At 36.9% G+C, this 15592-nt stretch overlaps 1 protein-coding gene across 2 annotated transcripts; it reads right to left on the minus strand.

The window, feature by feature from the left end:
• Positions 1-435: 435 nt before the first annotated feature.
• On the minus strand, positions 436-14374 carry NEK3 (NIMA related kinase 3). Of its 2 annotated transcripts, XM_075139696.1 has the most exons (17): positions 14122-14374; positions 13796-13864; positions 12763-12992; positions 11849-11942; positions 11514-11611; positions 10412-10495; positions 9698-9765; positions 9492-9578; positions 8319-8373; positions 6196-6396; positions 5774-5843; positions 5125-5171; positions 4089-4191; positions 3555-3701; positions 2365-2499; positions 1573-1699; positions 436-604 (listed from the first exon to the last, which is right to left on the minus strand). In XM_075139696.1, exons 3-17 carry the CDS (start codon positions 12877-12879, stop codon positions 538-540), a joined length of 1500 nt encoding a protein of 499 aa, XP_074995797.1. In that variant the 5' UTR covers positions 12880-12992; positions 13796-13864; positions 14122-14374; the 3' UTR covers positions 436-537. The 2 variants fall into 2 exon arrangements, with proteins under 2 accessions (XP_074995797.1, XP_074995798.1); XM_075139697.1 differs by lacking the exon at positions 11849-11942 and having other exon boundaries at positions 14122-14284.
• Positions 14375-15592: the final 1218 nt, after the last annotated feature.

Consider the following 15592-nt stretch of genomic DNA (forward strand, 5'->3'; position numbering starts at 1 on the left):
ACATGCAATGGCATATATAAAAACCTTTTCATGGAAGTAATTAAGGCAAAAGCTCAGCCTCAAGAGTTTTCAGAGGATTAATAACTGCATGAACTAAAGCCTCAAATATTTAGCATAGCTAAATGTTTTCCATAATATGCCCTTCAGACAACATCAGTTATTCCTACTATGTAGTATTTCAGTATGTAGTCAGGAAGAAAAAGCTTTACACACTCTCAGCGCTACACCATCTCTTTGAAATATGACAAGGAGGCGATCTGAACAATGCTACCAGCACTAGTGCTTTTGACTGAACATTTCTAGAAAGCTATTACCAACTCCAAATACATTTAGTATCTAGACTTAGTTATTTGCAAGTGTTCTAGCTAAAGAAGTTTGTTATGCATTTTTCACCCTCAGTTTTGTGATACAGAAAACGTGCCCACTCAATTTTTTGACTGAAATAATTTTATTAGTAACTACAACTATTAACAACAATGATTTGGATTATAAATATTGGCAAGCCTAACTTTAGTTATTGTAGGTAAATTCAAGTTTTCAGTCGCTGTGTTTCAATACCATTTTCAGTTCCGCTACCCAGTCTGGATCATCTTCCTCAAAGTCCCTAAAAATAGATTTCAAAATATTATTTTGCAAAGCAAAATACAACTTTGTAACTCTTGTTTTCTTTTTTTTTTTTTCCCCCTAAAATTACCCTACAACTAGGATAAATTATGTTAAAAATATCAACACAAGAGACTTATTTCCTGCACCATTGAGACTAAGGAACCAATAGGGTTTCTCTTTTGAATTTACCCAAATAAGTTTTATCAAAAGCAAAAGCAAACGCATATACTAAGAGACTGCAAATGTGTTGATACTAACAGCTTGCAGCTGAACTGCAGTAATACATGCCTAAGTAGTTCATCGCCAAGTGCCACAAAAATAAACAATGACATAAACTGAGGTTCTGAGATTCCAAGAAAAGCCTCCAAAACATACACACATCTGTAAAATACAGTATTTCTGTTCAGAATGTATTGATGCACACTCTGCTCTTTCAAAAACAGGAAAAGTGGGTCACTAACATAAACAGAAGTTAAAAAGTTTCTACAAATATGTCTCAATAAATAGGTACCAAAGTGATTTTATTGCACTATGCATGCCAGAGTAGGAAGAAAAATACACAAATACAGCAAACATACCACTAGGCAAGTGCATTGGCCACTGGTTATCTGATTTCAAGGTCGGAGTACAAAGATGTTTCACGCAAGAAGGTTTTGCACTTTACTGTGGATCTAATTTCATCTCATGCTTTCATTTTTGCAAAGTCATCAGCAAAAACAATCTGCTGATAACAAGCAACCTGTTTAATCTCCACACCATCAATAACTATAAATATAGCAAAGAAAACCTGATATCAAATCAGATATCAAATAAGATACCAAATGTTCCTAAATTTTAATATCATTATGTAAGACAGGGATGGATGCTGAGAAAAATGTTGATTTTTTTTCAGGGGAATGTCTTTTTGGAAAAATCACTTTAAGGAACCAAAGAAAACAAAAATACAGGGGTATCATTTGGACATACGTGTCATCTTCATCAGATCTAGGTTCAAGTCTCTCAGAATCTATGACAATAGTTTCATGTTCACCATCTACTTCGTCAGATGCTTCAGTTTCATCGGAAAGTGGACCTCTAAATATATTTTCAGAAGCTTTGAGAGTATAAAAATGAAAATGTCATCAAAATCCTTCAATTTTAAAAATAAAATTATTACGAAATTATTAAATACAATATAGTCTTTCTAATTTGTCCCCAGTTCTTAGCAGATTCCAGTACAATCTGTTCCCTATTTTAAGTGGGGAGATAAACTAATAACGCAACTGAAGTGCAGAACAAGGATTTATGACTGTGGCTGTGCACATCTACAGACTACAGTTATCTTTTGCCGTGCCATCTTGCCATCCTGTCTTCAGAATAGGGCGCTACTGATTTAGTGAAGGTGTATTTACCTGATGGGGCTACAGCCTATTTATTGCACCTCCCTAAGGCATACACCATGCCGCTTAGCAGGATGGAGACTGGATGGCTCTGCAGTCACTGCGTTTATGTCACAACCTCATTCAGGTATTGATCTGCAAGTGAAAGTTCTTCATAAAGTGATGTAGTGGAGATGTACAGTCACTCATGAATTCTCAGCTTGGATGTTTGTAATCCCACATTTCATTTGGCAAACTTTAGAAAAAACAAAACAGCCTGTTGTGACATGAACTCAAGTGCACAAGCTCTATACACAGGGGCTATGTATGTAAAAAAAAAAAAGAGTCTGTATTAATAAACCTGTTTGCAAAAATGTTTGCCCGCAAACTGGGGATTTACCTGGTTTATAAATTGTGTATGTTTTAAACGCTAAGCTGACATCTGCGTTACTGAGAATGTTCATCAGGGTTTGAGGAGCTTCCTTGTTCCACTGCTTACGTGGCTTATTTTCACTGTAGTTTATAACACAGCCACCTAGGTGTAAAATCATTAATAAATACTACTTAGATAAAATTGCATTAGCAGTGTGGATTACAAAGATCACATTCAAGAGAGAAATACAGGAAGAAAAGAGTCTAGGTATTTCCATCTGACCTCTCAACATGCTGAGGATGACACTATCAGCATTAAGAGGAAAGAAAACTACAGAAGGCCACAGTGGAGCCTTCTGCTATCAGGCAGCCAGCAGAAACTGGCTGAGGGGGGTGAGGAGTCAGAGTCTCTGCAAGCTTGTTTGGTGGCTCTGTAAATCTCCCAAAATGGAGCCTGTGGCCTTTTTTGTGCCTTTTGATAGCCGAACACCTAAATAACATGCATTCTTCTGTCCTCTTCCATTACCCTGCATATAATTATCATCTAACATTCCTACCAGAGCTTGGGAATTTTCTGACTACTTCATTATTTATTTCAATAGCGTCTATTCACAATTATTTAGAATACATATCCATAATTACATGAAATAAGTAACAATCGCATACAGTGTGGTGCATTTTAAAATTGACACATTTTTCAGAAGAAACCCCACTTTAAGTGTTCTAATTAAAAGCTGTTGATATGGAAGAAGGAAGAATATGCCTCACATCTGAGGTATATCATTAATAGTTCTTGTCATTGCCATTATCTGTACATTAAGTGACAACAGAAGTAGAAGCATGGATATTATATGCTCCCAATAGTATGCTGTACTTGAAAGACATGCAGCTGCATTCTGCATCAAATGAATTCCTCAGTGTTAACCCCACAAATGGCATATTAAGAGGAGGGTTGGTAGGATAATTTCTTAATGATGATTATAATTTTAGGGTTGCTAATGTTATCTGTGGCTTTCATCACTCTTTGCAATCCTCCTGTCACACAAGACCACTAAGAAATTCTCATCAGCACAGTGGACTTTTTGAGTGTTTGTTAATAAAATACTTTCAAATGATTTTTACATAATTTTAAAAATGCCTTGTAAACTTTTGGCTTTTAAAATCTGTAAAGAACCACTGATATTACTTGAATTAAAAACACATTTAATTAAATCTTACTTTTAGCCTCTTCAGATGTAAAGCTGGAAGAAAGCAAAGATGCATTTTCCAGGACATCCACTACAGTATTGGATATCCTCTTTTCCCATTGCCTCCTATGGGGATGTGACAAATCAGTGATTCCTGGGAGGATGTCAGAAGTTTCTGCTATAATTGCAACAAAAAAAAAGGATGACAACCAGCATCTAACTCAATTCTCTGTCCATGCAAACTAGTACTAAGAATCCAGCACTTCTGTAACAGTGACGTTTGATTCTATGGGTACAAGTCTGAACTTGGTAAAAGAGTTCCCCATACATTTACTCTATACCAAATGTTTTCAGTCATTTTTTAATACTTTGGCCAAGATTTTTATAATTTTTTTTTAAATCTCCGATGAGCGGTCAGAACGAATATAATTGCAAAAGTAACAGACAGTGGCATGGTTTTCTGTAGATGCAGACTTGTATGCTGCACCTGTTTAATTCGCTGGATCATTGACATTTAGATATCACTACACAGGAAATACATCAGCCTTAAAACTGTAAAACTTACCCTCTTCATCAGATTTGCTTTGTTCCTTTGTGCCTTCACTCAAATCCTTAGTAATATTTTTCCTTTCTAAGGGGCTATGCTTGCTACTTTCATCTTTACTGCGCTTTAAAAGAATAAAGACTGTATTAATCATTATCCTTGTTGTTCAGAAAAACAAAGCAGTAATATTAACATGGCATTAATTATTTTATTTTTGCTAGAAAATGGCTGGCCTAAAGATCTGAAAACTAAACCACTGACACCATGAAGCCAATTGCAATTACACTGCATCTACTTTTGCACTACATTTCACACTGCATGTCCTTTTTTGACAGACAATCTCAGTTTTTGAAGCTAAGCACATATGTAGTTACTTGATGCAATTTGTAGGGTTTTTTTTTTACATTTAAGAACTGTAGCAATATAAAGATAAATGAATCATATTCCCAGGGAAAACAAGATGCACCCAAATATTAAGCTTCTCAGACTGACAGGTCTATTAAAAGAAAAAAAAATGAGCCCTACTGGCAACATGTTTTGAAAAATATACTCAATATGGCTGAGCCAGGCTGTGCTATAATCTACCCATAGGTGATTTCTGGGCCACCTGTGGCTTAATTCTCCTCACCTGAAATCTCACATGGGCCCTAAAAACTAGTAAGAATTATGTCCAGACTAGACTGTTTCCACAGCAGCCTGTTCAAAATGTGTCCCTAAAGCAAAGAAAATGCATCAAATTTTGCAGTATCCCAAAACTTAGAAAAACAGGAGAGGTTTTTTTTTTTTTTTGATTGATTTTTTTATTATTTTTTAAATTTATTTTGACAGGGCTATAAGGAAATCCATTTTGGAACTAAACGAAATGTGGGAAGCATCAAAAAGTTACAGTGGTGGGAAATGCACAGGAAAACTCTGCAAGTTGAACATAGATGACAGCTGACCTAGTAGGCTGATCTATGGTTTAGCACAGTAATAATTTTCCATATGAACTTTTCTATGATACAGAACATTCTAAATTACTAAAATACAAACATTACATTTATGTTTGAATACTTACCCTACTTTCTTTCTTGTTATTTGAGCTTCCACCAGCCATGACATTACCTGATACATTAAGGAACAGATTCAAGTGTTAATACCTTTGGCAAACATTTGTGGCAAAGTGGTATTCCAGAGGTATGACAGCAATGCCACTGAGCCAAGCAATGAAAACTATGTGAAAGCTTCTCCACACTTCCGTCAACGTAGTTCGTTCTCAACAGGGAGTCCCTCTACTATTCAGTTCCAAATGTGTACAAATTTTGGTGTAGCTGAATTTATGCAGAAGAAAAAACCCAACCTTCTCTCCAAAACTTAAATAACAAAAATAACTTGCTTCACCATATTCTGGGAGAGAAAGTACTGTCATATTTAAAATATATGCAACAGCTAAAAGTTTTGCTCATTTTAAAATTGAAAGGTTTAATTCTAGCACAAGTCTTAAGACTTACAATGTATGTATTGTAGCTCTGCACTGTACTTCTCATGCTGGAACGTAATTTACGCCCTTTAAGCATTTTTCCATACAAGTTCAATAATATTAGATTTTAGAATAATTAAAAGTAGATTTGAACATATAATACTAATGTTTTATAGCTGTATTTAAGATCTTACAATTCCTGGTCATTTTGTCATTCCTTACATCAAGAAAAATGTCGCTAACTTACCCTTTAGTCTTGCTGCATTGCCTTCATGTTTCTTGGTTTCCTTTAATACCTGCTCAAATTCATTTGTCATCTGGAATGTGTATGAAGAGATGCAAGTACTGTACCATTTTAACCTTTTCCAAATTATTGTATATGCTATTTGTTAAAAATAGACTTACTATACAAAAGCATTGTCACAGCTAATAGCTAACAATATCTAATTTTAGCAGCATCATGTCAATATTCAACGCTTACTTTCAAAACAAACCCTTCTAAAAACTCAGTTTTCTGAAGTCTACAACTGTATTTATGGCTTTTAGAGTAGGACCTACACAACACTACATTTTAGATTGTTGTACACTAACAAACTACAAAAGAAACTGATTTAGTATCTAAAATGTAGATACTATTCCTTAAATCCAGAGACAAAGAATATACCATACCTCAGAAGGCAAACAATTTTTTATAAGTTTGGTTAAGCAACCTCTTGCAAGAAGAGTACTCGCTGATGGACGACTCTTGGGATTTCTCTTAAACATCTGTTTTATTAAGTAATGAAGTTCATAGGAATAGCAAGATGGTAGTGGATTGTAGGACCCTTTGCATATCTTAAGGATGAGATGTTTCCAGCTATTGGCTTGAAACTGCATTAAAAATAAATGAACATTAGAGCACAGAGTTTAAGCATAAGGTAAAAAAAGCTGACATAATTTAAGAGCAACTTTAACATTTATTACACAAAAATGCATGGTATGTATCTATGTAGGCTCCCTACTACCATACTGATTTGGCTCCCAGTTTGACAGTTTCAGGGCTCTAATTCAGAGGTGTGGAATAATGACCCCTAGTGAGCATATCAGTAACTTTCTTTTACATTTTGTAGGGCTATTACATAGGCATTTATTTATATTAACAATGACAGAAATATAATTTGCAGAGAATGAAAACGTCACAGTTTGCATACAAAGTTTGACTAAAATCAGATCATAATGGACACTGCAAACAATAATCTGTACAACTGGAAACCAGGTGGGAGATACTCCTATAAATTTAGGATTGTTCCAAATCTTCTCAATGCTATATTCCTACAAAAATAAAATCTGATCATCTTAGTGTCCTTTACTTCATATACTTAAGATCAGAATCAAACTGCAAGAGTGAAACTGTAAGCCAGGAAAGATGCAGACCTCAATTTAAAAAAAAAAGAATAATCATCAGAAGTAGCCTATCAAGGCACAAATATCCTTTTGCAAATCTACATGAAATGGCTCCAGTTGTTACTTTTCTCAGCTAACTGTTAACCAATCTTCAGTCAGGAATTACTGCTTCCAAGTACAAGTCATCAGACACTGCAATGTCAGGGAGAACAGCTACAACCATGGATGGAAACAGCCTGAGCTAAAACGGCTGAGAACTTCTATCTCCATGCAAAACCAGCTTTCTTATGATACGCACCACTAGCTTGGCTGCAGAGTGCCAAGCATCCACGGCGTGCGGCATCCTTTTATATCACCCTTGGTAAGATTATGCAAGAACATATGGGACCATCATGTAAAAACAGATACATAATATTTCAATGCTGCTAAAAAGGGAAGAATGCTCCACTCCTTGGTAACCCAGCTCTGAGTACTGCCGGAATAGCTGTGACACTGCCAAAGCCTTGCCACAAACCTACTTAGGCTAACACATGCCTATGCACAGACTCCTTCATTACTCATTCGCTTGTAAACTCTTGTACTGCTAGCAGTTGCAGCTGCATTAAATCAATGCAATTAAACTGCTGCTTATAAAAAACTAAGCCAAAATGACCTTAAATTAGGATGATCTCATCTTCTTGCAAAACGAACATATCCTGATAAGGGCTCTCGTGTTAGCCATGTGTCTGTATACAGAAGCCAGAGGAAGTTAATACATAGGAAGCATAGCATCAGCACTGTAAAAGACAGTGTCCCAGAAATGACAGAGAGACAGAACCATCCATCAAGGTTCCTGCTGTCCCAATAGGAGGATAGTGCTTGGACAGTGACTTGTTTGATTTGAAGAATAAACAAATAGGTGTATCACTGATGTGAGGTACAAAACTGCTTATTGCTTACTACATTTTGCTATACTTGCAAACAATATATTCTCATTAGCAAAGATTTTGAGTGTCCTTGCCTCCATCTTCTGTGATCACCTTGATCCTGTAAAACACAATGCTTATTGCAACATCCCGGCAGATATCTGGAACCAGTCTGGCACCTGCTGGACTCCTTAGTAAGCCCTAGATTACCTGACCGATATTGAGCAAAATTAACCAAGAAAGAAAAAGAATTGTTTTCTAACAATTTAGAAAATTGAGTGTTTTACAGAAGGGTCCAATAGGTCCCAAGAGCTGCTGAAAAACAGAAGGCACATAATGGAAGAGGGGTGGGGAGGGTGGAGCAATACTTCCCTCTTTCAGAAGCAGCAACAAACACATCAGTCAAATATATAATTGACTATGAATCCATCAAACTACAGCTAACTGCAAATTAAATTTTAAGGAATTGCAGAACTTTTCTGATAGCAATAAAGCTATACTTACTGGATGTCTAAGAGTGCACAGCTCATATAGAATACACCCCAGAGACCATATATCACTGTAGGTATAGAGAAAGATGAGAAATTTTGAGCCAAAAATTACAATTTAATATCCTGCCTAGAAAAAGTTAAATTCATTATGTGTACATAACTGAATTGAATAAACTAAAAATAAATGTAAGTAACCATAAAAGACAATACAATTATGTGTTTCACCTCTCCAGTGGAAATGATCTTGCTTACTTTATCCCACCCTGATATAAAAAAGGATGACTGTCATAAAGTTGTAATTGGCTTTTTATTCCCAGAATGTCTCCTAAGCAATTTGCTGCAACAATATTTATCCTTCCACGCTTCAAAGCCTTTGTATTCCATGGCCCTTAACATCAGATGGCAGACACACGATCCTAATTCTGAGAGTTGGAATTATGGCCTTGGCAATGAGAATTCTCCTACTGAGAAAAAAACCATCATCTTCAACCCAAAGTGAGTACTGCCACCTGCATAAGAAGCAACTGATGTCTTTCTTGCAAAAGGAGCAGAAAAAACTTAAGAACGAGAAGGTTTCTTCCCTCCTGTGGAAAAAGAGTCACTTGGTTCAGGTACAACTAGGGTCACAGAACAGATCTAGGGGAGGGGATATAAAATGATTTAGTATTTTGCAGTCTGGAAGGAAGCTGTAAACATCATACTATCAAGATGCTCTCAGAAGTTCTTGCATAAGGACCAGAATAACTGGGCTCTATAAATTTAAGTCATCAGTTCTGTAGCCGTTATTCCTACACTACCAGGACTGGCAAGAAGAGCTTAAAAAATAAGACCAGCCAAAAAAAAAAGACCAGCCAAAAGACACAAACACATACATACGTATGTGCATACATACATGCATACATGTGTGTATGTTCACATGTATATATTTACTCTCCCAAATGCACAGAAAGGTCTGCACACCAATTTTCAAACTTAAGATTAAAGATATTATACACTCAGTTACCTAAGTAAAGAGGAATTTAGGCCTTTTCATCTTAAAAAAACTGTAATTACCTCTTTCTAAATATTCCTGAGCTCCATATCTTTTCCAAACCAAATATGGGTAAGCCACAAAGCCAGACTGAGACAACAATAAAAAGACATACATCAGTCAGGCATTATTTGTGACCGTGGAAAACACAAATACCTTTTGTTGTTGTATGGCATGCTTTCCCATATTTCTGGAGGTACGTAATAAGGAGTTCCCACATATGTGCAAGCATACGACACTGGACTATTGAAACAACAAAGAAGAAATGCCAGGTGAAAAGTTATTATTTAAGAGACCTGCACTATTTATCAATGGTAAAATAAAACTTTACACCACTGAGATCAGTGGAGATATCCACATACTGCGCAAGAAGGCGTGCAGATCCAAAATCTCCCAATTTGACTTTTCCATTTTGAGTGAGGAAGACGTTCTGCATTTCAAGAGGACAGATTCACATACTTAAATAGCCTTCTAGGAAACATTTCTGTAGTTTGTATATACAGAAAACACAGTGACAATCACTTCTGATATTTTATCTTTATATTTCCTTTTACTTGCTTCTCCTAATAATTCTACCAAAAAAAAGTTAAGAACTATGTTGTGTTTAGAGGGAGATGGAAAGATTATACAGGCCTAAAGCTCCAGCATCAGTAGCAGAGGAAGAATCAGAGCTTAGAAATGCCTTAATCTCTATGCTGCACTCAAACCACTAAAGTCATGCTTTTTTCTGAATTTCTATCTTTGTGCTAGAAAAGAGTAAAAAAGAAAAAATGAGAAGCAAGATATTTACTCCATACACATTTTATACTTCTGTTATTGTTTTAAATTATATGCAGTCTGTCACAAGCAATTGGCGCTATCAGCAGTGTTGATATGAAAGGTATAGCTATACTTAGATGATGTTTATGCCACAATATTACATCATCCCATACACTCAACAATTTCATTTACCTAATATTCTTAAGCCTAAATGAAAAACACAGCATGTAGCAGTAGCAGGAAATTATGAAGGAGGGAGTTGAACTTTTGCATGCAGAAGAGAGTTTATTAATGGCAACAAAACTTGCTCTGTCCACCTTGGATTTAATATCCCTGTGCAACACACGTTTATCATGAATGTGCTTCACACCCAGGCACATCTGCACAAACCAGTGAAGGACCTGAAAAGAGTAACTAAGAGTTACAATAGCTCAATGCTGTATATAATGAATACTTTACTAATAGATAAAAAAACATCAAGAAAGAAAAAAAAAGTATTTTCAGAATGTCTGGGAGGTAAACGTAACTCTAGCATAATGGCCTCCAGTCAGCATGGAAGACTAAATTCTTTAAGATAAAGTGTATTTTAACATGGCAGAAGGAATGTTTGCTACCTGTGTCTAGAAAACCCTAATAGTACCTAACAATAATGAAGTTAGGGAGTCTCTACATGGCACTTTATCTAATGGTCATTTTACAAGCATGTCAATTACAATTTCATAGTAAATTACCAATTTAAAAACCAAAAAAACCACACTGAGATAACACACTGTTTCTAAAAGGAAATATATTCTTTTTAAAAGTACAAAATAAAGTTCTTAGAGATGCTTGGCCAATCTAAATATTAGATTAGGTGAGGATTCTGGTCTTTTCATTTTAACTAAGATGATGCTTCTAACTGTGGCAGGAAGTGGTTTCAACCTTCTCCTAAGTAATTTTATAGGCTCTGTGATAAAAGGAGTTAATGCCTGCTGAATGGTTTAAACATTTAATTGCTACATAAAATGCAAGCATTTAGTATCCTAGCTAGTTTCATTTATCTTACCAGAGTGCTTTATTTACTTTTCATTTGCAGTACCTCTTACTGTGCTTTAAATTCTGGCTGAAGTTTGTGTTAAATTCTTATTTAATTGCATAAATTTATGCATGCAAACCAGACTCTGTTTTTCACAGGGCTTGCACAATTCTCAGATACAGACAGCAATTTCTTTTTTATTCCTTTCAGTCCAATTTTCATCTTGTTCTGCTAGAAATTATCAAAGAAACAATGCTTCCATTCTATCTATAAGTGTTTTTGTTTCATTTAAGGCATTTCAAGGTGTTTGTATATCTATAATTTGCTTTATGCGATGCAGGGTGCTTCAGTTTACATGGAAAAGGATTCCTAGGTCCTTGGTTCAAAACAATGTCTTTTCTTACCGTATCTTCAGGGAACAACTTTCCTCTTTGGTGTTTAATCTTTTGCATTAGATCTCCATCATCACAGTATTCCATCACTATATAGAGATGTCCATCAGCTAAATTTTAGGTAATTTAAGAATAATTACTTTTTACATTAGCAGGGTAAGTATATTATTTTTACTTAATAATATGCTTAATAATATAAAGCTCTGACTACATGCTGTGTATTATATATTACAATAAACATGGTTTTGTTTATAACATGTATTATAAACAACAAAAAAAAGTAATCTTGATCCCTCAGAAGTATGCAACTTTAAACAAATAAAGATATTTTAAGTTTTTATATTTACCTTCAAATGATTCTTTGTAAGCAACGATATTTGGATGTTTCATTTTAGCCAAAAGAACTGCTTCCTTCCTAGAGTTCTCTACATCAGATGAAGACTGAAAATGTAAGTACGCTTATATAAATGTCACACTAACGGATTTTCCTATATACAAACAATGCACCTCACTTTCCAAAAGGAAAATATTTTTAAGAATTGTTCTTCAGTTATTTTAAGAAGTCATTTAGAAACTTGAAAACCCCATCATTTTTTAATCTACAGTTTATTACTAGCTGAAGACTTCAGTTTTTGCGGGGGGTTGGTTTTTTTTTTTAATTTGAGAGGGTATTTTCCTACTTCAGTTAATTACTTTTTCTATTTTAAAAATGCAGAACTATGTAACAAAGCAGCACACACTGACTTTGGAACAGCTGACAGTCTACACTGCATGAACTTGGTATAAAGCCAAGTACCCAGGTATTAACTGAGCTTCAGCCTTGATGAAACCAGCGTCTCCCATTTTGTGATTTTTTGGTTAGCTAAGTGCAGAGAAGGTAACATGAATATCTGACTACCAGCAATAATATGAGGCTAATTTCCTCATTAGGTATTGCAGATGAAATCTGCATTCTAGTGAAATCAACAGGAATCCAGCCAAGGGCATCAGGGGAACAGGAGCTTCATTCTAAGTGTCTTCCTATGTGCTACACTTCCCAAAATGTAATCACACCCTTTCTGAAAAAGATCAGATTTTGCTACTTTACTTATTATCAACAACATAGACTCAGACATAGTTATATAGTAGCCATACCATGTAACTGTCTAATACACAAAACTCTCAGCAAAAGTGTTCAGCATTTCAAAAATATATCCAGAATTATAATTTTTTAAATTTTTTTTTAAAGTGGTGGATGAGGTGATGTACATGTCACACTTACCATAGGAAGTCTTATTTCCTTCATTGCGTACTTCTGGTCACTGATTTTATGATGAACTAGGAGAGCTCTGCCAAAGGATCCCTGTCCTAGTACTTTCAACACTTTGTATTCTTCCATGCTTTATAAGCCTAGGTCCAACACTTCTCTTCAAACACTCTCTTTCACAGAGCGGGTTTCTAAACTTTGTCAGGACCTTGATTCATTTTTTGAAATTTGTTGTTAATATAAATCTGCATGAGAAAAAAAAACCACAAAGTAACGAGAAAGGGTGGTAAATGTGGGTACCTACAACTATTCAGCATTACCATAAATACAATTCCAACCACTGTTACTGTGTTTTTGCCGAAAATTAGGCCTTCAGAAAGTTCCGCTCAAAGTATCATACAGTGATCTCTGCAACTTTTTTATTTTGAATACTAAAGCTCTTTGAAAATGTAAATTATAGCCCTACAACTTAGCATCTTCTTTTTGTTACCTGCACTTCTGCAGGTGGTTTCATAACGCTAAACAAAACTCACAGGCACAATAGTATAAACAATAAGCTTCAAGCTTCCAGTGACAATTCTCACCTAAAACAGCATAAGCGGGATCAAACTGGAAAAAGTTACAGTGTCCTGTGCAAACACCTCAGTGACTGGCAGATTTAGAATAGAATAGAAAGGAACAGAATGGAATACAATAGAAAGGAACAGAATAGAAAGGAATAGAATACTTCAGTTGGAAGGAACCTACAACCACCTTTTAGTCCAACTGCCTGCCCACTTCAGGGCTGACCAAAAGTTAAAGTATGTTGTTAAGGGCATTGCCCAAATGCCTCTTCAAAACTGACAGGATTAGGGCATGCCTATTCCAGTGTTTGACCACCCTCTCGGTAAAGAAATGCTTCCTAATGTCCAGTCTAAACCTCCCCCAGCACAGCTTTGAACCATTCCCACGCATCCTATCACTTGATTTACAGACTACGTGCTTTCTTCAAAACGTTGATAGTTTTAATTTAGTTATCCACGATTCAGACATCACTTTATGTATATACCTGCGTGCACACGGTGTTTTAATGGGCTGATGAGTTGTTTTTAGAAGGCATCTCAGGTCTTAATTGTTTCTGAAAGGATAAAATGCCGATTTACTCAGAGGCTGAAAAATAAACACGTTGATTAACTTACTTGAAAACTCTGAAACCACCTCAGGAATGACTAAAGATGGTGTTTTTCAGGGGAACGGGCACACTCAGCGTGTGCTTCACATTAATAGCAGTTACACCTGGTAGCTACGGCTCTGTTTCCTTGAAGAGGGGAAGCTGAAGCCCGCCTCGAGCCCCTCAAGCCCCGCCGGGCCCTCAACGCGTGAGGCGGTACTCACCTCAGAGGGCCGCGCAAACCACCGAGGCCTCCGCCCGGCGCCTGAGGAAAGGCCCGCTGGCAGGCCCGGCGCTTGCTCCACAGCCGACACCGGGCAGCACCGCCAGCCTCCCCACGCCGGGTTGGGGGCGGAGGGTCGGGAAGGAGGACGGCGCTGCCTCAGAGGCCGGACGGGACCGCGGGAGCGGGCGGGGCGGGGCGGGGCGGGGCTCCCGCGGTCCCGCCCGGCCTCTGAGGGAGCGCCGCGTGCTGTCATGGCGGCGGGGTGCTTCTTGGAGGCTCTCCCGCTTTTCTTTCTCAGAACAAGCAAATGGAACTTATATCGCGTATTTATTAACAATAAACACTACCCTCCATGCCCAGCACCTCAGTAGGAGGCCTGTTAATACCTCAAGAGTCTCATTAGACTCCATGTTGCACAAAACCCAAGGTACAAATCCCTGTTAACAGTTTCACAATCAGTTTCTCTACTGTAGTGAGAGACTAATTTGTGCCAGAGCTTAGCACTAGTGACTGAAGTAAATGAAGCCTAAGGCCACATGAATTGTACTTTAACCTTGGTTTTTATCTATGGAAATGTAAGTGGTAGGTAAGGAACTGTAAGTAAAACTTTTAACTACAGCATATTCTGTAACGAAAGGAAATGCCTCAAGACACAAAACCAGCTAAAGCTGCTTGCAAAGCATAGGAGTCTTGGCCAGTGCTGTTCGCAGAATGATTTCCACCATTTTGTTTTCCATGCTGGAAAAAGCATTTCCACTTCACAGACTTCCAGGGTTTTTTTTAAAAAAAAAAAAAAAAAATCACCCTGAGCCTGACTCTATATAGTTCCAGTCCCTGCCCATGACAGAGCAGAACTGGCACGACGCAGATGCCCTGGTCAGCACATGAACCACGAAATGCAGCAGAGTTAAATCCTCCACAATAGAGAACCAGAAATGCCTGCCTAGACCATGTCCTGGCTGGGACATGTTCAATCCTGTGTTACTCTTTGTAGTACTAGAAGTGGACGCTTGGACTTGCTTGTCAGTGATCAGGAGGGTTCTCTGAAGAAAACGTAGTGCAATAGTACACTTGAAGTTTGGTTTCTTGTTAGATGCATCTTGTTACATGCAAAGAGCATGTCGCTTCTGCAAACAGAAGATTCTAGATAGCCATAAGGACCAAGGTCCGTTTAACACTGAAATCTGAATGCTCAGCTAAGATTTAAGTTACAGTTCATGTAAGCTCTGCATACTGAAGATATGGAAACACCCAGCTTCTGCTGAATGTGAAAAATTTCACCATGTTCTGCTCTAACAGTTCACTTCCAAGAACAGACTAAAATAATTTTCAGAATTCCAGTCTCAGGCCTATAGCCAAGTTCTGCAGTTAGTTTCCAGCCTAAAGCCCATAAATAAAGAACAAATACAACTCAGTTGATTAGTTTAATAAGTCTACCATATTACAGACTAATGCAAACCAACATTAAA

This window comes from Calonectris borealis, chromosome 1 (assembly GCF_964195595.1).
Source record: "Calonectris borealis chromosome 1, bCalBor7.hap1.2, whole genome shotgun sequence".
NCBI classification, from domain to species: Eukaryota; Metazoa; Chordata; class Aves; order Procellariiformes; family Procellariidae; genus Calonectris; species Calonectris borealis.

Excerpts from the sequence above, each read along its gene's own strand:
- NEK3 (XM_075139696.1), bottom strand. The coding sequence starts at position 12,879 with ATGGAAGAATACAAAGTGTTGAAAGTACTAGGACAGGGATCCTTTGGC. Across the intron at positions 10,496-11,513 it reads AGTTGTTCCCTGAAGATACG|GTCCTTCACTGGTTTGTGCA; the intron begins GTAAGAAAAGAC and ends TACTCTTTTCAG. Across the intron at positions 9,579-9,697 it reads TCTGCACGCCTTCTTGCGCA|TCCAGTGTCGTATGCTTGCA; the intron begins GTATGTGGATAT and ends TTGTTTCAATAG.